Raw genomic sequence first — 26,078 nt, 5'->3', positions numbered from 1 at the left:
CTAAATGGTCTATTTAATAAAACATGACCTATACTTAGCTAATTATCCTCGAAATGACATAATTAGCTCCAAAAAGGCATTCTTAGCCAATTTAGCCCGAAGAAGGGGACAAGAGGAGAAGAAAGAGGAAAAATGAAAGGAAGGAAGAAGAAGAAGAAGAAGAGAAGAAGAAGAAGGAGAAGGAGGAGGATAAGGAGGAGGAGAAGGAGAAGGAGCTCCTCCTTCTCCTTCTTCTTCCTCCTTCTTCCTCCTTCTCCTTCTTCTTTTCTTCTTCTTCTCCTCTTCCTTCTCCTTCTCCTCGTCGTCCTCCTCCTCCTCCTCCTTATTTTACTTCTTCTTATCTTTCTCTTCTTCTACGTAGCAATCATGCCCAAGATGCGACCCTATCCTCAATTTGGCACGAAGGCCTCGTCAGGGATAGAAGCGCATCTCGTCGTGTCGCAAGAATGGATATCGTTACAAGTACATGTACTGAAAATATGAGAGATATATGTAGAATTGGCTTACACTCGCCACAAGCTACATCAGAGTCACAACAGTCACAAAAAAATACAACTTGGGCTAGATGAGATGAACATCGAAGCAACACAAATATGTTGGAAGATCGTCCTATAAGTAACTACTTGAATTCTCACCTAAGAATTCCCGAAATATCTGGTCATGCAATCTGGTACACGGATACAAGGAGTAATATCACACAACTCCTATACTAACCCGTCACCTGTATCACATCCGTCAACACACAACCAGAATCTAGGACCTTCATCTACAACAGACCCTCGTGATCACAATGATACATAGTATGGCAGTACTCCCGAACAATCTGCACCAGTACTGGGGACATCGGGGTTATCTCGCCACTACTAGTATTGAAGCAATTACGAACATCCTTCGTTCTGAGATACTAAGAAATCTGAATGATAACGATGTGCTCAAGAATCCCCTAGAGCTCAACTCCCCTGAAACTCAAAACAGAAAGGAGGCACCAAGACAGAACTCCGTCACATCGGCATCATATAGATTCCAAGAATATCCACGTGATCCTAAAAAAAATTTGAGTGAGAAGAGGAGTAGAATTAAATTATTACGTCAAGATTCCTCACCAGAGCATAGAAGAGGAGAAAAAAGAATCCTACTCTCCGATATATAACTAGACTCAAAGTAGTTTTTCACTAGACTCGACTCGGCCAAGTTCGATCAATCAAGGGGGCTCCTAGGTCGGAACTGCTCTGATACCAACTTGTCACGCCCAGGATGCGACCATATCCTCAATTTGGCATGAAGGCCTCGTCAGGTATAGAAGCGCATCTCGTCGTGTCGCGAGAATGGATATCGTTACAAGTACATGTACTGAAAAGATGAGATATATATATATATAGAATTGGCTTACACTCGCCACAATCTACATCAGAGTCACAACAGTACAATACATAATCATCAAGAGTAAGAGCAGTGTCCGACTACGGACAAAAACAAACGAGAAAAATAAGAACGACATCCATCCTTGCTATCCCAGGCTGCCGGCCTGGAACCCATCCTAGATCGATGATGAAGAAGAAGAAGAAGCAACTCCAAATGAACAATCAACGCGCTCGCGTCAAGTAACCTTTACCTGTACCTGCAACTGGTGTTGTAGTAATCTGTGAGCCACAGGGGACTCAGCAATCTCATTTCCAAAGGTATCAAGACTAGCAAAGCTTAATGGGTGAGGCATGGTTAAGTGGTGAGGTTGCAGCAGCGGCCAAGCATATGTTTGGTGGCTAGACTTATGAGTACAAGAAATAAGAGGGGGGAAATCTACGCATGATGGAAATGAACTACTGTTGATCAAATGAATGATCGTGAACACCTACCTACGTCAGACATAACCCCACCATGTCCTCGATCGGAGAAGGAACTCACGAAGGAGACAGTCACGGTTACGCACACAGTTGGCAAGTTTTAATTAAGTTAACTTCAAGTTATCTAGAACCAGTGTTAAACAAAGTTTCCACGTTGCCACATAACCGCGGGCACGGCTTTCCGAAAGATTTAACCCTGCAGGGGTGCTCCAACTAGTCCATCACAAATTACCACAAGGCGCATAGAAATCCTCGATCACGAAGCTCGCGATCTCGTCGGATTCCTTAATGGAAAACCTCAACTCTGAGATTACCCAAAGCATCACCGGAATCCCGATGCACAAGATATCTCGTCAAAGGTAAAACTAATCCAGCAAGGCCGCCCGACGTGTCGACGATCCCGATAGGAGCCGCGTATCTCGTTCTCAGGACACGACGGATAAGCGAAGCGTACGGTGGCCTGATAGAAATCTCCCGAGTTGCCCCGGGTTGGCCCCGCACGGTGCCCTGTTTTGGACCAGCACCATCAGCACTGGCCCTCCCTGTATTATGTAGAATTACTCCTCGGGTAGCGCTAACTCCCTATGCATTTCAATTTAACAGAATTATTATGTTGGGCAAATAGTACCAATGTTGGGCCTTGCCAGACCAGCTTTAATCTAAAACGAATTATCAAGGGGGACCAGGTCCCCATAAAAACCCCGATCGTGTTAGGAGCGCTCAATTATGGAACATAACACCGGTAGCCGAAACTAAGGGGGCAAAGGTGGAACAAAACACCAGGCTAGGAAGGCCGAGCCTTCCACCTTTTACCAAGTATATAGGTGCATTAAATTAAATAGCATTTAATAGGGTGATATAACAAGGAACCCATGTTTTCACATGGAAGCAACTGTACCTGCAACTAGCAACGCTAACACATGGTTACGCAAGCAGTAACATAGCCAATCAGTGGTTTGCTAGGTTGAACAGGTTGAAGGTTTCATGGCATTGTTGAGCGGCTGATAATTAACATGTGGTAGGCAACGAGACATAATCGATAGAAGCAATAAAACTAGCATGGCAATGATAGTAATGGTATCTGGGGAAATGATCATCTAGCCTAAGATCCCGCTTGGAAGAAGAATGCCTCCGTGAAGCAGACGAACCGACGTAGTCGAACGGATCCTCACAATCCGGCACGCTGCGGAACGCTATCGAGACGAAGCAAACCGGAAACACAAATCAACACACGGAATTCTCCACACGGTACACAACACATATGATACATGAGCAGCTGAATATGCAAGCCACTGCATGACAATTCACACAAACAAACACTACACATTAAGTGAAGTTCAATATGCAACGAGTTGCATATAGAAAAAACTCCACATACGAGTTATTTAGTTCTATCCCGATTAGGTACTCAGCAATATTAAATGTGATTAAACATGGCAACAAGTGAAGCACAATTAACCTACCTATCTAGGCATTTTAAATGAGGTCGGAAATGACTTATAGCACCTCCGAGACGACCTCATATGTTAATTTACAATTCTGTCCAGATCTGAACTAACACATTTAATTAGTTGTTAAACAGCAAAACAAATAGGTTCACGTGATTCTACGCATCATTTCAAGCAATCTACACATAGAGAACATCTCCAACTGAGATACGGTTCAAAAGTTACAAGCACCGCAAGATATGATGGCATGAATGCAATATGTGTGCCACGACGGTCACGAGCACTTCAAAACATACAACCAGCAAGAGAAAATGAAACTACACGAGATGGTAAGCAAGTTTCATATAGGACACGATCAAATCGGAGCTACGGATCAAAACTACGAGCAAAACAAGAACTGGCTACAATCTGCCAAAATCAGCCACATAGCATTTTCTACACCCCACAACTACGAGCTACTCAACTCAAATATAATCAACCAAGGCATGACACAAAAGAGGGCAAGAATCACTACAACAAACAACTAACAACAACTAGCACGGCGGCAAGGAACACTAGGAAAAGAAGTCACAAAATGGCTTCCCACACACTATTTTAGACTTAGTGAAAATTACACCTCATGAAAGTGCAGTTTTCGATCTGAAGCAATATTGACAGCAGCAAAACCATAAGCTACAGGACTCCAAATGTTATGAAAATTCACAACATGCTAGAGAAACACAAGGGCTACAACTAACTCCATTGCACCAACCTCAAAAGAGCTACATATCACAAGACAGAAGCAAGACAAGACAACAACAAAATTTAACAGTTCTCAGACTTAGAAATATTTCAGCACCTCCAAATCAGCATTATTTCTAGCAACTTGAGAGCAAGCAAACCACACCTAAACATGCATTTCTATTGCAACCAAAATTACCAGGGGCTAGACTAAACATCCAAGAACAACTCTCTAGTTGTCAACTCCGTCAAACGATGCACGGAATAAATCCTACGAAAAAGACAAGAGGGCAACATGGCAAAATATCGTGCGAACTAACTTGCTCAAAAGCTAAAACTAATTGCACAGAAAAATCCCATGGATTTTTATACCCCGGAAACATATAAAATATGTGGGGTTGCACAACAAAAAATATCGCCACACGTAATGCGAGAAAATAACCTATACACGGGAAAATAAACTAGCGGCAATCCCTACACGCAAAAATACGAGTGACCGCTCTAAAATACATGGAAAAATGGTTCCTAAAACATGGGCATTTTATCTACGGGGTTTGAGCAATCCGGACGCGCACAAAAATAAACACGGGGTAATTCCCTATTGGAAGAGCATGTAAAACTAGGCATTTGGCGGGTCAAACTACTTCAAACATGCATGCAAGTTGTAAAATATTAATCTACGCAGAAAACTACACGATTTACATATATGACTCGCCCCGATCCGACATACGGATATTAAACTACGGGTGTAGCAATATACGACTATTTACTGGAATTATCTAAACCGAAATAAAAACCTAAAATACTAAATGGGCCGACAGGGGTGCAAGATAAACAAAAAAATGCAAGGCGGGGGATAGGCCAGCCTCACCTTGGGCCGGTTGGAGGCTTGGGCCGGCGGGAGAGGCAGAGCGCCTGAGCCTGGGGGCGCCAGGTGGAGCAGGTGGGGGCTGCTGGGCCGCGGGAGGTCGAAGCTGGGCCGGCGGTCAACGACCTGGAGGAGGGGCGGCCTCGTCTCCTTCCCGTCGCCTCGTGGGAGCGAGGCCACGAGGCCATGGCGGCGCTGGCAGGCGGAGGTACCAGCATGGGAGGCGAAGGGAACCCCAGCACGGACCGGATCGGCCCGGATCCGGTCGGCTACGGGCGGCGGAGCACGCGAGGGGCACCGGACCCATGGCGGCTGCGGCGTGCAAGCTTCGGCCGGCAGGACAGCACGCGGCGACGCGGGATCTGGCGACGGGGCCGGACTGCGGCGGCCGGCGGCGAGCTCGGTAGGCGGCAGCCGGTGGCTTGCAGGAGGCGGCGTGGCGAGCGAGGAAGGCAGGGGGTCTCTGTCGGGGGAGAGGCGAGGGGAGGCTCCGGCGACGAGGGCTGCCTCGGGCGGTGGCGGCGCGGAGCGCTGCGGGCGGCGGCGGCGGCCGGATGGGCCTGCCCGGGCCCGATCTCGGCTCGGCGGGCCCGCGACGGCTGGTGGGTGGTGGGAGGAGAGAGAGGATTAGGCTAGGGTTAGGCACGGTTTACGAGGTAGAGGAGGGGGCTGTCTAAAATAATGGCATGGGGGTCTATTTATAGGCAAAGGGGGGGCTAGGTTAACCGGAATTCCGTTCCGGATCCAACCGTGCGGTCGGATTTGGACGATTCTGCACGCGGGAATGGGTACGTGACCGTGTAGAGGGGATATCCGGAGATGAGAGGGGAAACGGGCGGTGCGGCAACAATTTTTAAAACACCGACAAACGTCCGACCGTAGACCGAATACGGTTCCGCTATGGTCGACCATTCGGGTACCAGACGGTCTCCGATCGCGACGAAATTCGACAGGCGGCCTGGCTATAACTAATTACGACCGCATGCCAAGTTTCATCCCGATCAGAGAAAGTTTTAAACGCACTTTTAAAACAGGGTTTGACGATGCCGCGGGCGCGTGCGTGTGCGGTCGGGCTCAGGACGGACAACGACGCGAACCGGCAACTAACAACGGATGCAAGTTTTGAAAACTGGCGGCAACGGAGATGCCGATGCAATGCCGATGATGCGAATGATGATGCGACAAAAGAAAATAGACACACGACAAAAACGGAAAGAAAGGGGAATCTTCTGGGGCGTCGGCATCGGGCTGTCGCAACTCTCCTACACTACAAGAGGATCTCGCCCCGAGATCCAAGAATGAAAGGGGGAGAGGATGAGAAAGAAGAAGAGGTAAAAACTTAGTCGCTTCTTTGACAAACGAGTGAAACCAATGATCCTTGAAATGCAACGAGATGAGGAATGATATGAGAAAGAAGCAAGAATTCACGGAAAATTTCGGCAGCACTTCGGTAGGAAAATGGGACAAAAAATTCGACAAGGTGGAAGAAATAGACAATATACATATCAAACAACTAAATAGAACAAGGAAACACCATGATCTTGATAGAACAACAAGATTGACCCAAAAGAGCAATATCACAATGCCTCCAGAATAATAGAATAGGAACTAGCTCATACGGAAGAAGATAATGAAGAAAGAATGACAACTACTAACTCCAATGAACTTGGCAAGCATCCTTGCAAGAAGAATTGGACGGAGTTATTGGAAAAACAACAACGAAAAGAACAACATAGTAGTGGGTTATGAACCAAGGATAGATGAAAGCAAAGATATTAAAACTTCTTACACCAAGAGGATGCATTGAGAACTTGGATTAATGACAAGCACCATGATAGCAACAATCCATAGGAAAAGCTTTAGGTGAAGTCCAAACCAAGATAGCTCAAAGAAGAACTCATGGGTTGAAAATATCTCATGATCATAGGATTGGTGGCTTTAATTATCTCATTCTTGAAAGGAAATCTCTTCGAGGCTCCTACACTAACAAGAAGGCTATAATACCACCTCAAAGGATAAAGGAAGAACAAATGCACTTGGGAACGCAAGAGAACGGATACTTGAGGTTCTCCAACAAGAATCTTGAAGACCACTTTTGAGAATGAATTGATATGATGATGAACCGCCATGAAGGACCTCCGTATGAATGATGCAACAATATGAAGGTAGAAAAGAATAAGATTATGACCTTGCCAAAATTAAGATGAACCCTCACAAACAGATACTTAAAAGAACTTGGAACTCCGAAAAAGAAAGATAAGCACCTGAGAAAAGAATCGATATCATGAGCCACTCCGGAAGAAGAATTGAAATCTCTTGGAAGAAGGAAGAACAAGAATAAGAATTATGTTATGCTAATTCTTCATCAAGTTTAATTGATGACAAGCAACGGATTTAGCATACAACTTATTCCTCTTGAAAGAATCTTGAAGAGATAGAGAGATAAGCACCACTTGAGACATAATTGACGGACGCACCGGTAAGAATTCACAAATAAATGGGAACACCACGAATTAATGGAGATACCAGAGAACAAAGAGATCATGAGCCACCTAAGAAAAAACTAGAACAAGGCACCGGAATAACCGAGAGACGAACGAAGAGACAACAATGGAGAAGAATTAAGGACGAAAGCTGAAAACTGAGAACGAAGAATCTTCTAAAATGATGGCCTTCGGAGGAACGAGAAATAAAAACAACTCAGAGAAGCACCGGATAGCACGAAAGGGATTACTCATGATTGACAACAAATGAGAGGATACACGAAGCTGAGATGTCAGTCTTCACAAGAATGGAACAAGACTGAGAGAAACACCCCTTCGAATTTGCAAGCTGAGAATGATGACGAGAACAACACCACGAAAAATTAATGAGACACTCCGGGATAAAGAAGAATGAAAGGTTGAACCAATATGAGAATTAATTAAAATAGATCTTGACGAAGTGATAAGACTGATGGAAATCATACTTACGTCATAGTTGAAAAGAATTAATGATCTCCGGGCAAGGATTAAAAAAGCCAGGAAAGATCCTGGGAAAGAACCTGTGAGTTATGGGCCCGCTCAAAGAAACCACCGTTAGAAAAGATTGCTTAGAAGAGAGATAATGCACCGGTTTGAAGAGAACTAGATGAGGTTAGCACCTCGAAATAATTGAAAAGATTGGAAACAAAAACTTCTGAAATATCTTTAACACTCCGGATAGAAAGAGAGAGGAATTAGCAACAAGATAGGCTCATAAGAATTTCCAATATAGGAAAGAATTACAAGGATGAATGGATAAGATGACACGGACAACTAAATTGAATTCACCAGAAAAATAACAAGACTGAATAAGGATTAACATGAAGCTCCTAAGAATCTTCACAATGAATCACCGGGTAAGAGAGAAAAGAACAAGCAGCGGAAGCACAATGAAAAGAAAACTCCTGCATAAAAATTGAATCACTGAGAAAAAGGGCGGGAGGGTGGGGAAAAATAAATACAACTTGGGCTAGATGAGATGAACTCTGGAATAAAATGAGAGAATGATCTTGCAAAAAAATTTGGAGCGTATGGAATTCACTTGAAGAGAAGCACACCGGTTGGAAAAGAATTAACATGACAACTCCGGTAGACAAGAATTGACATAACAATCTGATTTGAGCAAAAGTATTAGTACTCTCATAAAAATATGAGAACGCCCCTTAGGAAAGATCTGAAATCACCACTTGACATCGAAGCAACACAAATTTGTTGGAAGATCGTCCTATAAGTAACTACTTGAATTCCCACCTAAGAATTCCCGAAATATCTGGTCATGCAATCTGGTACACGGATACAAGGAGTAATATCACACAACTCCTATACTAACCCGTCACCTGTATAACATCCGTCAACACACAACCAGAATCTTGGACCTTCATCTACAACAGACCCTCGTGATCACAACGATACAAAGTATGGCAGTACTCCCGAACAATATGCTCCTCCTTCTCCTTCTTCTTCCTCCTTCTCCTTCTCCTTCTTCTTTTCTTCTTCTTCTCCTCTTCCTTCTCCTCCTCCTCCTCCTCCTCCTCCTCCTTCTTTTACTTCTTCTTCTCTTTCTCTTCTTCTACGTAGCTTAGACTCATCCAAGAAAGGCTAAATTGGCTAATTATCCTACGAAATGACATAATTAGCTTAGTTAGCTCCAAAATGACCTATTTAATAAAAAATGACCTATAGTTAGCTAAGTTCTCTCCTAAATGACATAATAAGACTTACGTAGCTGCAAGATGACCTATTCCCCCTAACTTAGGTATTAAATGGCCTATAATTAGCCTAGCTAGATCCAAAATGGCTTAATAAGCATAGTTTGCTCCGGAATGACCTATTTTACCCAAGTTAGCTCCGAAACGACCTATAGTTAGCTAGGGTTCCACCTAGATGACATAATTAGCTTAGTTAGCTCCTAAATGGTCTATTTAATAAAACATGACCTATACTTAGCTAATTATCCTCGAAATGACATAATTAGCTCCAAAAATGCATTCTTAGCCAATTTAGCCCGAAGAAGGGGACAAGAGGAGAAGAAAGAGGAAAAATGAAAGGAAGGAAGAAGAAGAAGAGGAGAAGAAGAAGAAGGAGAAGGAGGAGGATAAGAAGAAGGAGAAGAAGGAGAAGGAGCTCCTTCTTCTCCTTCTTCTTCCTCCTTCTTCCTCCTTCTCCTTCTCCCTCTTCTTTTCTTCTTCTTCTCCTCTTCCTTCTCCTCCTCCTCCTCCTCCTCCTTATTCTTTTACTTCTTCTTCTCTTTCTCTTCTTCTGCGTAGCTTAGACTCATCCAAGAAAGGCTAACTTGGCTAATTATCCTACGAAATGACATAATTAGCTTAGTTAGCTCCAAAATGACCTATTTAATAAAAAATGACCTATAGTTAGCTAAGTTCTCTCCTAAATGACATAACAAGGCTTATGTAGCTGCAAGATGACCTATTCCCCCTAACTTATGTATCAAATTCCCTATAATTAGCCTAGCTAGATCCAAAATGGCTTAATAAGCATAGTTAGCTCCGAAACGACCTATAGTTAGCTAGGGTTCCACCTAAATGACATAATTAGCTTAGTTAGATCCTAAATGGTCTATTTAATAAAACATGACCTATACTTAGCTAATTATCCTCGAAATGACATAATTAGCTCCAAAAAGGCATTCTTAGCCAATTTAGCCCGAAGAAGGGGACAAGAGGAGAAGAAAGAGGAAAAATGAAAGGAAGGAAGAAGAAGAAGAAGAGAAGAAGAAGAAGGAGAAGGAGGAGTATAAGAAGGAGAAGAAGGAGGAGAAGAAGGAGAAGGAGCTCCTCCTTCTCCTTCTTCTTCCTCCTTCTTCCTCCTTCTCCTTCTCCTTCTTCTTTTCTTCTTCTTCTCCTATTCCTTCTCCTTCTCCTCCTCCTCCTTCTTTTACTTCTTCTTCTCTTTCTCTTCTTCTACGTAGCTTAGACTCATCCAAGAAAGGCTAAATTGGCTAATTATCCTACGAATATGACATAATTAGCTTAGTTAGCTCCAAAATGACCTATTTAATAAAAAATGACATATAGTTAGCTAAGTTCTCTCCTAAATGACATAATAAGGCTTACGTAGCTGTAAGATGACCTATTCCCCCTAACTTAGGTATTAAATGGCCTATAATTAGCCTAGCTAGATCCAAACTGGCTTAATAAGCATAGTTTGCTCCGAATGACCTATTTTACCCAAGTTAGCTCCGAAACGACCTATAGTTAGCTAGGGTTCCACCTAAATGACATAATTAGCTTAGTTAGCTCCTAAATGGTCTATTTAATAAAACATGACCTATACTTCTTCATCTAGTATTATTCTTCTAACTTTCTTATTTGTCATTTTGCAGATTACTTTCACTTCACGGGAAGCTTGGATTATATTGATGGAATGATTGAAGATGATTTCTTGTACCATGGCTTGTATTGAAACTATTGTAGTATATGGATATATATGAAACTTTGTATGCATGTGGATGAAACTGGTGTAATATATGGTTTGGTACAGATGCAACTTGCATAATATGTATGCACTATGGATGAGAGTTATTTTAATATGGTTATGAGTACGGAAAGAAATTTATTTATGTCAAATATATATATATATATATCCTGATTATTGTTAAAAATGCTGGATATAATAAAAATAAATTAAAAAGGGGCTAGTTCCCCCCTTTGCCGTCTGCCCCCACATGGCAAAGGGGGGATGGCAGACGGCAAAGGGGGGAATCTGCCCCCTCTCTCTCCCCTCTTTGCCGTCTGCCCCCACATGGCAAAGGGGGGGTAGGCAGACGGCAAAGAGGGGAATCAGCCCCCTCTCTCTCCCCTCTTTGTCGTCTGCCACACATGTCAAAGGGGGGTGGGCAGACGACAAAGGGGGGAATCAACCCCCTCTCTCTCCCCTCTTTGTCGTCTACCCCCACATGGCAAAGGGGGGATGGCAGACAGCAAAGAGAGGAGGCCTGCTGTTAACACTTAACGGGGCCGTTGCACTATGTGTCGTCCCATTTAGTTTGCCGTCTGCCCCCTCATGGCAAAGATTCTTTGCCATCCGCTTTAAAAAAGCAGACGGCAAAGAACCTCTTCACCGGATTTTTTTTTACCGTCTAGTTTGCCGTCTGCTGACCGACGGCAAATCCTTTGCCGTCCGTGGTTCCCCCCTTTGCCGTCTGCCATGATAGACGGCAAATTTCTGAATTTCAGTAGTGATTCCCATCATTTTCGAGAGGTTGGGAAGGTTGCATACCTTTAGCCGTTTCCCTGACGGAATTGGCCTCCGAATCTGTGGTGGTGGGTTTAACCACCAATGCCGGTTCGGGAGAGTTTTTAATTTCCTCAATTAACTCTTTAAGCATGGTCTTGACCTCGTTCGTCATGGACGTCTTGAGTGCGGCCATAGCCGTATTCAAGTCGTCCCTTGTGATCGAAGTCAAGTCCATGCCCTCGGTTTGTGCACGGGGAACTCCCTCATCATCTTCCATACTCTTCGGGTGGTTAAACCCTTAATAAAGAGACGTGGCTCTGATACCAATTTAAAGGATCGATATGGTTGACTAGAGGGGGGGTGAATAGGCAACAACCACTTTTTAATTAATCTTAGCAAGTTAGGGTAAACAACATACGGGTTCACAAGAATAGCAACAATGGGGGTGAACCGTTATGAAGCTAACAACAAGAGCTACTAAGACAAGTAAGAGATAGACAACAACATAAGCATACACAAAGTAAAGGTTAGAGATAACCACAAGTGGAACCAATGAAGACGAGGATGTGTTACCGAAGTTCCTTCCCTTTGACAGGAAGTACGTCTCCGTTGGAGCGGTGTGGAGGCACAATGCTCCCCAATAAGCCACTAGGGCCACCGTATTCTCCTCACGCCCTCACACGATGCAAGGTACCGTGATTCCACTATAGGTGCCCTTGAAGGCGGCGACCGAACCTTTACAAACAAGGTTGGGGCAAACTCCACACAAAGCTTGGAGGCTCCCAACAAGACCACGAAGCTTCACCACAATGGAATGTGGCTCCGAGGTGACCTCAACCGTCTAGGATGCTCAAACACCCAAGAGTAACAAGATCCGCAAGGGATTGGTGGGGGAATCAACTTTTCTCTTGGTGGAAGTGTAGATCTAGGCCTTCTCAACCAATCCCTAAAGAATCAACAAGTTTGATTGGCTAGGGAGAGAGATCGGGCACTTTTGAGCTTAGGGAGCAACAATGGAGCTTGGGAGGGTCAAAGGTAGGGTTCCACAGCTAGAAGAACCCCTTATATAGTGGGGGGGAATCCAACCGTTTTCCCACTCACAGCCCGAGCCTAGCGGTACTACTGCTGGCTGCAGCGGTACTACCGCTGGACCCATGGTAGTGCATAAGCACTACCGGGCCAACCACCGCCAAGAAAGTCTTCGCAAAAAAGGTCCGTCGAAGTACAACCTCTAGGAAGGCGGTACTAAGCTCCTGGAGCGGTACTACCGCTGACCAGGGGCGGTACTACCGCCAGCCTAGCGGTACTACCGCCAGCCTAGCGGTACTACCGCCAGCACTCCAGCGGGACTACTGCTAGGCACAGCGGTACTACCGCCGAGGGACCATTTGCTTAGATGAGATAAACACAGAGGCGGGAGCCACTCCAATGTTGTAGGTAAGGGGAAAGGAGATATAGTGTGTGCGTGCAAAATTGATTCCACCCAAACCTTTCCACTACGGGTCCCCTCTTAATAGTACGACGTTCCTATGACTCAAATAAAGAGAATCGTAGAGTACACCGTGCTTCTGTTCCATGGAAAGAGGGGCGAGTCGTCTTGTGCCATTGACATGTGTTATCTGAAATCTTAACACACACGGTTAGTCCTTTGCGGTACTGTCATCAATCACCAAAATTACTTAGGCATAAACTATGCCCTAACATACTCTCCGGCCAATAACCAATAGTGGGACCTGGATGTCCATATTGGCTCCTACATATTCTATGAAGATCTTTATCGATCGAACCACGATGTCAAGGATTCAATCAATCATGTATACTATTCCCTTTGTCTATCGATATGTTACTTGCCCGAAATTCGATCGCCGGTATCTCTATACCTATTTCAATCTCGTTACCGGCAAGTCTTTTACTCGTTTCATAATACAAGATCCCGTGACTAAATCTTTAGTCACATTGCTTGCAAGGCTTATTGTGATGTTGTATTACTGAGTGGGCCTAAGATACCTCCCCGTCACACGGAGTCAAAAATCCCAGTCTTGACCCATGCCAACCCAACACACACATCTAGAGATACGTGTAGAGCACCTTTATGGTCATCCAGTTACGTTGCGACGTTTGATACACACAAGGCATTCCTCCGGTGTCCGGGAGTTGCATGATCTCATGGTCATAGATACATTGACATGCAGAAAACAATAACAATAAACTTACACGATCATATGATACGTTCATAGTTTGGGTCTTGTCCATCACATCATTCTCCTCATGATGTGATCCCGTTATCAAGTGACAACACTTGTCTATGGCCAGGAAACATTGACCATCTTTGATCAACGAGCTAGTCAACTAGAGGCTCACTAGGGACAGTGTGTTGTCTATGTATCCACACATGTTTTTGAGTTTCCAATCAATACAATTCTAGCATGGATAATAAACGATTATGATGAATAAGGAAATATAATAATAATCAATTTATTATTGCCTGTAGCGCACATTTCCAACAGTGTGGGCGGCATGGCAGCCGGGGTGTGGCGGTCGGTGTTGACCGGGAAGAAAACATGCTCTATCTTCGGACCGGTGGCTGCGAAGCTCGTTCCCTTTTTGAACGCGTCGTCGCGGCTCTCATCGCCGTCGTGCTGTTTTAGGGGAAACTCTGATCCTCAGATCGAGCAGTGGCGACGCTCCAGTGCTGTTTCCTTTCTGAAGGCGCCACCTTGAAGCCCACAGTTCGTCGTATGTGGCTTTATCTCTTCACGGTGACGTGTTTCAGGTTGAATTCTCGATTGCTTTGTAGCTCTAGGGGTGTTGTGGCTGCAATAACATCTATGTATCTTGGATGTGTGTGTTGTGTTGGCGTGAGTTTGTATCAGATTGTTGTGAATCTTTGCTTTATATATGTATAAAATGAATTTCTTTAACATCTTCTTCAAGTAAAAAAAAAAAAAAGACAACACGCAGCCTAGGAGCGTCGTGGAGAAGCAATCCCTCCCTCAACTCAAAGACTTTGCAGGCCAGGGTGCCCAGCGCAAAAATGAGGGACGAAGCAAACCCAGTTTCGTAGCTTTTCCAACCCCCCTCCGACCGTTGCCCACCTTCCCCGTTAACTGCCCACTCCCCTCGCCGCCGGTGGCTGCTCCTTCGCCGCAGCGCCCAGCTCCGCCGCCCCCTGCTCTCCGTCGACCCTGGTAAGCTTCCAGCGATCACGCCTCGCTGCCGCCCGAACCGCCCCTGCTCCCCACGCTCAGCCTCGGATCCAGATCCACGCCTTCCAGCCCCCTGCTACGCCGCTGCCCGGGACTGCTCCAGCGTCTACTCTGAAAACCTAGATCTCATAGCACCAACTTTTCTGTGCGTGGCTGCAGCTTCCTGGTATGGAGAATGGGGAGATCGAGGCCGCGGAGGATGGGCTGCCGGTGCCAGCGCCGCCTAACGGGCGACGCTACCGACCAGTGGGCTCGGACGACAGCGCCGTCATCCAGATGACCTCCATGGAGCCCAGCCCCGGCTCCACCTCCACCTCTGTCACTGGCCATGACGCCATAACACCCCAGCCGCCTAGGTGATGCATACTTGGTCTCATATGTGTGGGCTTCCTCAGCATTTTGTTTTTGTTTGATACACAATCAGTAAAAGGGTTTCGGGTTTAGTACATGTTACACTTCTGCGAGAATCACCAGCTAGCGTAGTTGCTGCAAATATCTGTGCATTGTCTTGACAGTGAGTTATTTAGACAAACGGGGTGTTCAACTGGACAGTTTTATTCGGATGATAGTCTTGGTGGGCAGTAAACACACATGGGAGGTTAATTTGAAGTTTTTAACTACATAATGGCTTTGGACTGTTTGAGACTACAACCTTAGGCTTTTAATAGCCTTTTGGATTTGCTTCCTTCATTTAGAGCTCAGTGCATTATGAACAGGGTTGTGAAATTCACATTACTGTTTGTTTGTAGACTACCTTCAATGTGAGGCCATGACCTTGACTTTTGAAATTTGGTCATCGTATTGTAATCTCCTCGGGTTTGATATATTTGAATGACCGTGTGGTAGAATTTTCTTTTGGCATATGATATTTTGTGTGTACTCATATATCGATAATCTATGTTGAGCTTCTATTGGTATATACCCATGGTTTAGGGTTCTGTAGTTAGAATGTTAGTCAATGAGTGTCACACCTGTCACTACTTGAGCAGTTAATATTTCCTTTTCAATATCAGTTCTTGTTATTGATCTTTGTAGTTTGCTTGGAATATTACTTGACACTGGTTTACTTATTTGCATCATGCATATATATTCTTTTGTTGTACCTACTGGCTTCCCTGCTCGATTTTCTATTTTGATTGCATATTCCATGACACGTTATCAGCCATAATTTCTGCAGATTTCATTCCGTCTTTTTCTTTCAGTGGTCGTCATATGATTTAGATGACACAAACTGTGTAGCTGCGAATTTATGCACTCAACAAGCTTTCTTTTATGTATATCATAGAAACCTTAAGCCCGGTGGTGCTAATCTAACCATTGATCCAAGCATGCAAGAAGGTTCTGGTGATCATGCTACATCCAGTGGATCTCAAAGGGATTCAAAGCTAGAGCTTTTTGGGTTTGATTCACTTGTAAATATTTTGGGCCTCAAGAGGTACGGTTCATCGTTGTGTTATTTTATTTAGGTTGTCTGAAAACTTGAGATATATCTCCTTTTATTGAGCGCACGTAGTTTTGACTGATATATTAAGCATGTGCTCTCCAAAGAAATAGCTTGAACTAGTGATTTTACTTTATGACATAAGTATCTGATTGAATCTAAACAGCATGACAGGAGAAGAGATTCCAGCTCCTTCGAGTCCTAGGGAGGGAGAGGATGTAGCAATTACCATTGGAAGGCCGAAGGTTGTCTCCAGTTCCAAACTTTAGGATGAGTTCCATCTGTTTGATACTTCATCACACTTCTCCTAGTTAAACATGAATAACTAGAAGTTAGTATATTTGGAATTAATTAACAGGAAAGAGTAGTGCTTGGGCTCAATTATTTGCTGATACTGTCACCTATCGTGTTTGACAGTTTGCTACATCTCTAAATATATTTAGTCAACAGTAGTTGCTGATTTGTACATTTGCATTTTCATGCCTGATCTCCCAAGTTTCTTCACTGTTTCATTGATTTTCATCGACCTGTTTGTTTCTGGTTATTTGGTTTATGTCATTTGGATATATGGATAGTTATAAACACTGTATAACTTGTTCCATTGCTTTCATTTGGTTAGCAGGAAACTGGACCTAAGTTTGGTACAATGATGGGTGTCTTTGTACCATGCTTGCAGAATATCTTGGGGATCATTTATTATATCCGTTTTACCTGGTAAGTATTGCCATTATGTGCACTTAATTTTTGCTAATGCGTGTCAACGTTTTGGTCTTGTTTGTTTTTTTTGGAAAATAAATTTGCTATGCTGCCATGCTGGTCACCGTAGTGTTATCATTCTTTGGCAGAGGGCCACCTGTAATATTTCAATTCCTAGTTGTATGAGATTTTCCTATGGTAGAACCAAGTAAAAGTAACTGCAAAGTCTGTAAAGGTATTGTTATCCAGTGTGGACGTATTTGACTACTCTTGCAGTATTAATGCCTTTGGTACCTTGGACACTTATATGCCCTTGTTGGAAGTGGTATTTCAGAAAATGTGATGCATGTACACCTTTTTCAGCTAAAAAATTCGTTTTGGGTTATTCAACAGTAGCTAATATTTTTTCCCCTTTAGGATTGTAGGTATGGCAGGCATATGGCAGTCGCTTGTTTTAGTCTCATTCTGTGGTGCTTGTACATTTTTAACCGGCTTATCATTGAGTGCCATTGCAACGAACGGGGCAATGAAGGTATGCTGGACATTTTGCTATTGGTGGCGAGTTCGTGTAATAGGGTTGATACCTGATATGCCTTAGTTTTGCTGGTGTATTGTCTTCATTTCGTTTGTTGAACCTGGTGCCTGATATGGTCAAATTCGACGATCTAGATTTATTGCTGGGAATGCAGAATACTTTGAGAACTTTCTTGATGTGTGATGCTGCTGATGTACATCTTGTATGATCCATAGGGTGGTGGACCATATTATCTCATTGGCCGTGCGCTTGGTCCTGAAGTTGGAGTTAGTATTGGATTGTGTTTCTTTCTTGGAAATGCAGTTGCTGGGTCCATGTAAGTATACACTGCAATAGCCAAGCACTTCGCCTTTCAAATTTCATTTATCTTTGTTTGCTTGTGGACCGAGTTATGAGGATATTAGTATTTCTGTATCTTCTGCTTGGAGGCTGGCATCATATTAGTTCTTCAAGTTAGTATGAGATGAGTGGAATGGTTTATAGTAGAATGTGAAGTAGTGAAATTGAAGGTTTTTGTGCTATATTTCAATGCTTGTTAGTCTTGACTGCTCCCAATGAATGATTGGTTTGCAGAGGTTCCGAAGGTTGGTTATTTATAAAGTAATGTACACCTAAACCGTTATGCTCAAAAGAAAAATGTCTGGATTGTCAATAATGATAGAACACAGCTGAATTAGTAATATAAACTCTTAGCTCTTCAGCCCATTGGAATTTCAGATGATTCAATTTTTAATTTGTTTTGTTTGTTTGACATGTATTCATGCTAATTTACCACTCATTTCAGGTATGTTCTGGGTGCTGTAGAAACCTTTTTGGATGCCATTCCTTCTGCGGGATTGTTTCAAGGTAATTTAAAAGTAATACTAGTCAGTAAGTTCTTTTGTATTTGCGATTGCCGAGTAGAAATGTTGAATTATTTACAAGTGACTCTTGTACTTCAAACTTTTGTTAGGGCATAGAGAATGCCCTTATTTTATTTTATTTTATTTGCATTGCTAACTTGATTCATGTTTTGTGAGAAATCGAGAAAAGGAAGTACACGATACTTACTATTTTCTTAACTTTAATGTCAATTTTGATTTCTACTAGCACACATGCCCGTGCGTTGCAACGGGAGAAACAGTGAAGGGAGACATTCCCGTCGACTACAAGGTGTTTGCGGTGTATATGAGCGTCTGCATCTATACTATGTTAAAAAAAACCAGGAGAAACAATATCCTACACCCGTCTGAACAACACATTTGTTGTATTTGCGAACGAAATTAGAAAAACAGTCCAAAAATAGTGCTACTAAGATGTTGAGCACATGGACCTAAAATATAACTGAGCACATCAATATTAACTTATTATTTTAAATTGTGAGCTATCATACGGATTGTTTAGATTGAACTAGCAAATATGTCCGTGCGTTGCAACGGGTAGTAAAGGTTTCTTACTTGAGACACTATCATTTTGATCCAATTTTGATTCTGACTCGTCATATTGATGGTGTGCACCTGCGACCACACTCAGGCATCATCAACGTGGTGTCGTTCGACACTGAGGAGGCCGCGTTTATAAATTAAGTATATTCGAAAACCCCTATATGTATAGCCATCACATGCAATAGATGAAACACAAATTAAGATTGTACTTACCAATTCAACTGTTACCCTAAAAAAAATCAACTGTTAACAATCATTACTATCAGATGAATAGTTTGGATGTTTTTAAAATAAACCTCCATGTACTTTTGATGTTCATCAATTTTATAAGTGCATGTACATCCTATAAAAATTGTTTGTGTATTCACTAAAAAGAAATGTAGTCCGTTGGTAAAAACGCGGATGGATTCTGCCAAGAAAAGGCACGTACGTAAGGTCTTAGATCATGAAATATGTAGAAAGAGAGAACCTAGTGCAAGTACATCATGCCCAAGGATTATAACATTTCCCAAATATTGACGTTTAAGTTTACATGTTACAATACAGATCGTCGGTATGAAATAAAGACAAATATTGATTAACATTGTACCCTATATAGTATTTTAAAAATATTTAACATGTAAAATAACAACATATTCAAACTCTACACGTTTTTCTAATCAAATTTCATATATAACATGTTTAACTTGGATTTACGGTTTAAAAGATATTGTTATTTGAAAATTCATATTTATTCTGAATAAACTCCGGGGTTATTAATGCATATGTCAGGGGGGTTTACATAAAATTATAAAAAACGATCCGCTGTGACTAAAATATGGACCGCGGGTTATTTAGCGTAAAAATCAGGGGGTTTTGTGTAAAATACAAAAAATGGTTTGGAAAAGACAGGGGATTTTCTGCAAAATGACGTGACGTACGGGCAGAAACGATCCGTCCTTTAATAGTAGGTATAGATATAGATATAGATTTGACTAACTCACAGTTTTTTTAATAATGCAGAGAGCGTAACAGCGGTGAACAATACATTATTAAACGGTACAGCAACAGCTGGCACGGCGACTATATCGACACCCAGCTTGCATGACCTTCAAGTATATGGTGTTATTGTGACCATACTGCTTTGTTTTATTGTGTTCGGTGGTGTCAAAATCATCAACAAGGTTGCACCTGCCTTCTTAATACCAGTGCTCTTTTCACTGTTGTGCATCTATCTTGGTGTCTTCATTGCACCAAGACACAATGCTCCAAGTAAGTACCATGTGGCCTATATTTTGGATAATCATTATTATGCATTTATGCATTCAATTGTAATGCTGGCTTTCCTACTTAGAGGGGATCACTGGGTTGAGTCTAACCTCACTCAGAGACAACTGGGGTTCAGAATATCAACGTACAAACAATGCAGGAGTTCCTGATCCAGATGGTTCTATATATTGGGATTTCAAGTAAGTTTCTATCATCTCTTAAAACTTGAAAATTCTCTATCATTCCATGTATATCCATGTTGAATCTCATGCACACTCTAGTCATTTTGCACAATTTTTCACTTGACCCTATGAACTTGTACAATCATGGCGACAACCTACTCCTATTATATTTTAATAGGGTCCTCACATGCATGTTCATTCTTTTAGTCAGAATTGCAGTGTGCCCTGAAGTTTATAGAGTAAATTGCACTTTGCACCAGGTTTTGCACGAGTTTTCACTTTGCACCAGATCTGCATAATAATGTTGCAATTTGCATCAGGTTTTGTAGAATTTGATATGAAAATTCATGGATGTGTATTATGGGACGAAATATATACTTACAGATTTCAGTTAAAAGATATTATTGTGCCGGACCCAGTGCAAATTGTTATTTTTTTGGCGAAATCTGGTGCAAACTGAAATAAGTGGAAATCTGCCTGGTGCAAGGTGCGATTTAGTCACATAAATGTTTCATTTAAGTTATTAAACCTCCAGGATGTTTGATTGGCTTCAAGTTGGTCTAACTGACCAAATTACTTGATATCAACAGCAACTTCTGTTAACAGGGTCACACGGTAAACATACATAATTTGTCCCATCTGTAAATACATAACCTGATGGGTGCATTAACATGGATTGTAATACCATTATTGACCTAGTTCAGACAAACCCAAGCAGCAAATTTCATATCTATTTGATGAGATAGTCTCTAGCCAGAGAAAGGGCATCAGTGTCCCCGCCCATCTTTGATGGAACAATGAAACCACCCCCCTGCCTTGCGAGGTTGAAGGCTGGAGATAAATCAAACTCTATTATTGAAAACAAAGTTTATGGGCCCGCAAGACTTCTTTATCTGTGCAGATGCAATGCAACTTGCTGACACATTTTTGTATATTTTTCAGTGCTTTGGTAGGTCTCTTTTTCCCAGCAGTCACTGGAATTATGGCTGGCTCAAATCGATCTGCTTCACTGAAAGACACACAACGTTCAATACCGATTGGAACATTATCTGCAACTCTCACAACAACTGCTATGTACTTGTTTTCTGTGCTGCTGTTTGGAGCCTTGTCCACACGAGAAGAGCTTCTAACTGATAGGTGCGAGCTTTTCAATGCTGCAAGTTATCATTGATCCCACTTTAGAATTTAGGTAATATGTTCTCTAGGGCATGGAATATTTTTTATGTTTGAGTTCTGCATTTCTAATGTCGTCAGAGCATGGTTATTTGCTCTCTCGGTAGAGAAAATCTCACTGCCATAGCTATTCTTCTGGCTGTTATGGGCATCGTGCACCACAGCTATTCTTCTGGCTGTTATGGGCATCCTGCACCACAGCTATTCTTCTGGCTGTTATGGGCATCATCGTGCACATAAAGTTATTTTGGGTAGGTCCTGTTTGAGGGCACATACCCCATGCTTACAGTCATAACCTTTCTTGTTTGTTTTTCTTCTCATCTTGAGCTAACAAGAAAGTTCTATCGACTAATCTGCTTTATATGGTCAATATTCATGCTTTATATATAACACACATATTTGTTGAATCTGTTTTGTCTCTATATTCTTTTATCGAACAACTACGTTCTGATAGCATGGCTGTGTAGGCTGCAGTTTTGTCTTAGTCCCATAAGCTGCTACACTACTGAGTTATTGTGTGGTTAGCTCATAAATATCCTTAATACTTGCAGGCTTCTTACAGCTACAGTGGCATGGCCTGCTCCAGTAGTGATTTACATCGGTATTATCCTGTCCACTTTAGGTGCAGCGCTGCAGAGTTTAACAGGGGCTCCAAGGTTACTAGCAGCAATAGCAAATGATGACATCCTTCCAGTCCTTAATTACTTTAAGGCTTCTGAAGGAGCCGAACCTCACGCAGCAACTTTATTCACAGCATTAATCTGTATTGGATGTGTGATTATTGGGAACTTGGACTTGATTACACCCACTATCACTATGTTCTTTCTGTTGTGCTATGCTGGTGTGAACTTGTCATGCTTTCTGCTTGACTTACTTGATGCTCCTAGTTGGCGCCCTCGATGGAAACTTCACCACTGGAGTCTTTCACTTGTTGGTGCATTACTTTGCGTTGGTACGCCTTTTGACTCTCACTGTTTTATTCCGTCATCCATGACATTCATCCTGAGCTGCCTGTAATATTTTTACTGAATGTTATTTTATGTACTTGAAAATGTATACTGACTTAGGCATTATTGTAAATTTTGATTGAAGAATTCTGTTCACATGTATGATTTTTCAATCCAATTTGTTTACCTCATATTTCTTGTGGTCCACAGCTAGTTAAAATGCACCCTCACTTGTGTTTATAGTTGTGCTTTCCACTTAATAATCTTTCTCTCAAATTTCAGTCATCATGTTTTTGATCTCTTGGTCTTTCACTGTTATCTCCCTTGCCCTTGCAAGCCTCATCTATTATTATGTGAGTATAAAAGGGAAGGCTGGAGATTGGGGAGATGGGTTCAAGAGTGCATATTTTCAGTTGGCACTACGGAGTCTCAGATCGCTAGGAGGTATGATTTTCTGCATGACAAAGAAATAGTCATTAGTAATCTATACAAACTCATTATTCTAACACTCACCCCACTGTTCTTCTCACAGCAAACCAAGTTCATCCTAAGAATTGGTACCCCATTCCTCTGATATTATGCCGCCCTTGGGGTAAACTTCCAGAAAATGTCCCTTGTCATCCAAAACTTGCTGATTTTGCCAATTGTATGAAGAAGAAGGGCCGTGGAATGTCAATATTTGTCTCGACAATTGACGGTGATTATCATGAACTGGCTGAGGATGCTAAGACTGCCTGTCATCAGCTGGAGGCCTACATTGAGTACAAACGCTGTGAGGGTGTTGCAGAGATAATTGTAGCACCTTCAATGTCCGAGGGCTTCCGTAGCATTGTTCAGACGATGGGCCTAGGTAATTTGAAGCCTAATATTGTTGTGGTGCGGTACCCTGAGATTTGGCGCCGTGAGAATCTGACAGAGATACCATCAACCTTTGTCAGTATAATAAATGATTGCATCATTGCTAACAAGGCAGTTGTTATTGTGAAGGGTCTTGATGAGTGGCCTAATGAGTTCCAGAGACAGTATGGTACTATTGACCTCTACTGGATTGTGAGAGATGGAGGATTGATGCTTCTTCTGTCTCAGCTCCTGCTCACAAAAGCGACCTTTGAAAGCTGCAAGATCCAAGTCTTCTGCATAGCTGAAGAGGACACTGATGCTGAAGAGCTAAAGACTGATGTCAAAAAGTTTTTGTATGATCTTAGGATGCATGCCGAGGTCATTGTTGTGACTATGAAGTCATGGGAATCTCATGTGGAGAGCAGCAGCAGTGGTGCTCAGCCAGATGATTCCCAAGAGGCTTACACAAGTGCACGGCGCAGGATCAGCACATACCTTTCAGAGATGAAGGAAACCACACAAAGAGAAGGACGGCCGCAAATGGTGGATGGAAAGCAAGTTGTTGTGAACGAGCAAAAGGTCGATAAATTCCTCTATACAATGTTGAAGTTAAACTCGACGATACTCAGGTACTCCAGAATGGCAGCTGTGGTGCTAGTGAGCCTCCCTCCGCCACCGCTGAATCACCCTGCATACTTCTACATGGAGTACATGGACCTGCTTGTAGAGAACGTCCCACGCATGTTGATAGTTAGGGGATACAGAAGAGATGTTGTCACATTTTTTACTTGATCAAATACGTACAGTCTGAGCTCCATCCAGTTGTTGTGCCATTGTAGCAGAATGAATACACAGATGTGTGCAGATTCCACTGCTGAAGTTGGAAGCCCTCACCTTGACGGCTACCTTAGATGGGATGCACTGGGTTGTCACTGCCATATTAGGTACGTAAACCATAGATCTTCATTCCTTTTCAGGACACAACAGATGAATACTTGGTCACTACAAATTTTGTAGCCCTGTTCTCCAAATCAATTCTAGAAACTTCCATTTTTTTTCCCACTGAAACAGTAGCAACAGTGTCCCTGTTTTTGCTATTTTCTGTGATTTGTATACGGCTGAGAGACTGCAACAAGTTGTTGGAAGGAGCAATACCAATGCTATAAGTAGAGAATATTCTGTTAACGCCCGATGTTATGCATCTGTGGATTATCGGCTGATATGTTACGTGATCTTTAACATGACTTATGTTGATATACTCCCTCCGTACCATAATATATATGACCGTACCGTAATGTATGCCGTTTTAGCAGTTCAATTTGAGCTGCTAAAACGTCATATGTCTAAATGACCGTTATTGCATGTATTTTCTGTGGTTTTGCGATATGATCCCAGCATGGGTATCTCTTTTTACAGTTGTTACTGGTCTAAATGTCTAGGCTTAGCCATGGTTCGGATGATACGTTGTTCTGCTATTTAATTTGATCAAGAGGCATTATGACAGTGTTGGTATTGCTTGATCAAGAGGCATTATGACAGTGTTGATATTGCTTATCAGAGTGGCGCTCGGTTTCCCAGCCACTTAATCTTCATTCTGTTTTTTTTTTCAACATTTGATCCTGCGGTCTATGGTCTGTTACAGCGTGTTTGTTTGGGGGGAGTTATAGATGGGGAATGGGAGTTTAAGGTATATGGGAGTTAAATTCCTTTGATTGTCTCAGGGACATGAGAGTTGAGATGGGAAGAGGAAGGGGAATTAAGAGGTTCAACTCCCTTCGATCTCCTCCCTGCAAGGACCAGGTAATTAAGCGTGGGAGTGGGAATTGATGTAACAAGAAAAAACTGTTCGCTCATGTCCTGTTGTTTAACGGCTGATGAAGCGTTCATTTTTTTTATCCATACTCCCGTATCGTCAACAATTCTTAGTTCTCTAGGCAGGACCATAAACTAAACAACAAAAAATAACTTCCTCTAGAATTCCCACCGATAAATACTACTCCCTCCGTTCTAAAATATAAGACCTTTTAGAGATTCCACTAGAAGACTACATACGAAACAAAATGAGTGAATCTATATTCTAAAATATGTCTATGTACATTCGTATGTAGTTTATGGTGTAATCTCTAAAAGGTCTTATATTTAGGAACGGAGGGAGTACCACATACCAAACGTGGGATTGGGACTAATAATCTACTTCCCAAGTCTAATTTCTTCACAAATTCCCCCTCATAAACTCCCATGCCCAATCCCTCAAGATGCCAAACACGCTGCAAGTATTATCAGCGGTTGGGCTAAAGAGTTGACCGTTGCTGGATTGATTTGTCGTAGAAGGATCGGTCCATAATTATCGTGTGTAGAGCAGTTTTTTGGTATAACAATCGAACCCAAAGCACCGTATGTGGAGTTGGGAGTAATTCCCGCTGTACCCAGTAATGCAGTTAACGAGCAAATGGTGGTTTGTCACACTCTTGGCACAAAAATTATAACTAGATTTTTTTTTTTACCTTCATCGGCTAACTGGAGTACAGCTAAAGTGAGAAAGATTTTTTTTTTTTTGAGGGAAAGCCTTCAGGGCGCACTTTATTTCATCATGAACAAGAATACATAGTTCATTACATCGCTGACAATGAAACTAGGGGGGGTCACCATCCCAAACTACTGAATTATTTGACTCTACACTGTCCACGGGAGGCAAATTATGTGGCTAAAGTGGGAAAGCTGATAGCTAACGGAACATACAATTAAGGGAGCGCCGTCAGGTACCTGAAAAATTCATCTAAGTCCGTCACC

The 26,078-nt window shown here is 42.5% G+C and overlaps 1 protein-coding gene across 2 annotated transcripts; it reads left to right on the top strand.

Annotated features, from left to right (window-relative positions):
• The first annotated feature begins 14,579 nt into the window (after positions 1–14,579).
• Positions 14,580–24,473, top strand: LOC123407084 (cation-chloride cotransporter 1). 2 transcript variants are annotated; one of them, XM_045100124.1, is made up of 14 exons: positions 14,580–14,784; positions 14,962–15,158; positions 16,088–16,237; positions 16,410–16,488; positions 16,863–16,957; positions 17,357–17,471; positions 17,690–17,790; positions 18,259–18,320; positions 19,901–20,149; positions 20,232–20,346; positions 21,271–21,465; positions 22,053–22,453; positions 22,731–22,892; positions 22,981–24,473. In XM_045100124.1, exons 2-14 carry the CDS (start codon positions 14,971–14,973, stop codon positions 24,078–24,080), a joined length of 3,012 nt encoding a protein of 1,003 aa, XP_044956059.1. In that variant the 5' UTR covers positions 14,580–14,784; positions 14,962–14,970; the 3' UTR covers positions 24,081–24,473. The 2 variants fall into 2 exon arrangements, with proteins under 2 accessions (XP_044956059.1, XP_044956060.1); XM_045100125.1 differs by lacking the exon at positions 14,580–14,784 and having other exon boundaries at positions 16,866–16,957.
• Positions 24,474–26,078: the final 1,605 nt, after the last annotated feature.

Source organism: Hordeum vulgare, chromosome 7H, assembly GCF_904849725.1.
Source record: "Hordeum vulgare subsp. vulgare chromosome 7H, MorexV3_pseudomolecules_assembly, whole genome shotgun sequence".
Lineage (NCBI taxonomy): Eukaryota > Viridiplantae > Streptophyta > Magnoliopsida > Poales > Poaceae > Hordeum > Hordeum vulgare.
Note: the sequence above shows the minus strand (reverse complement) of the source record. Positions and strands in the feature narration are given on the sequence as shown.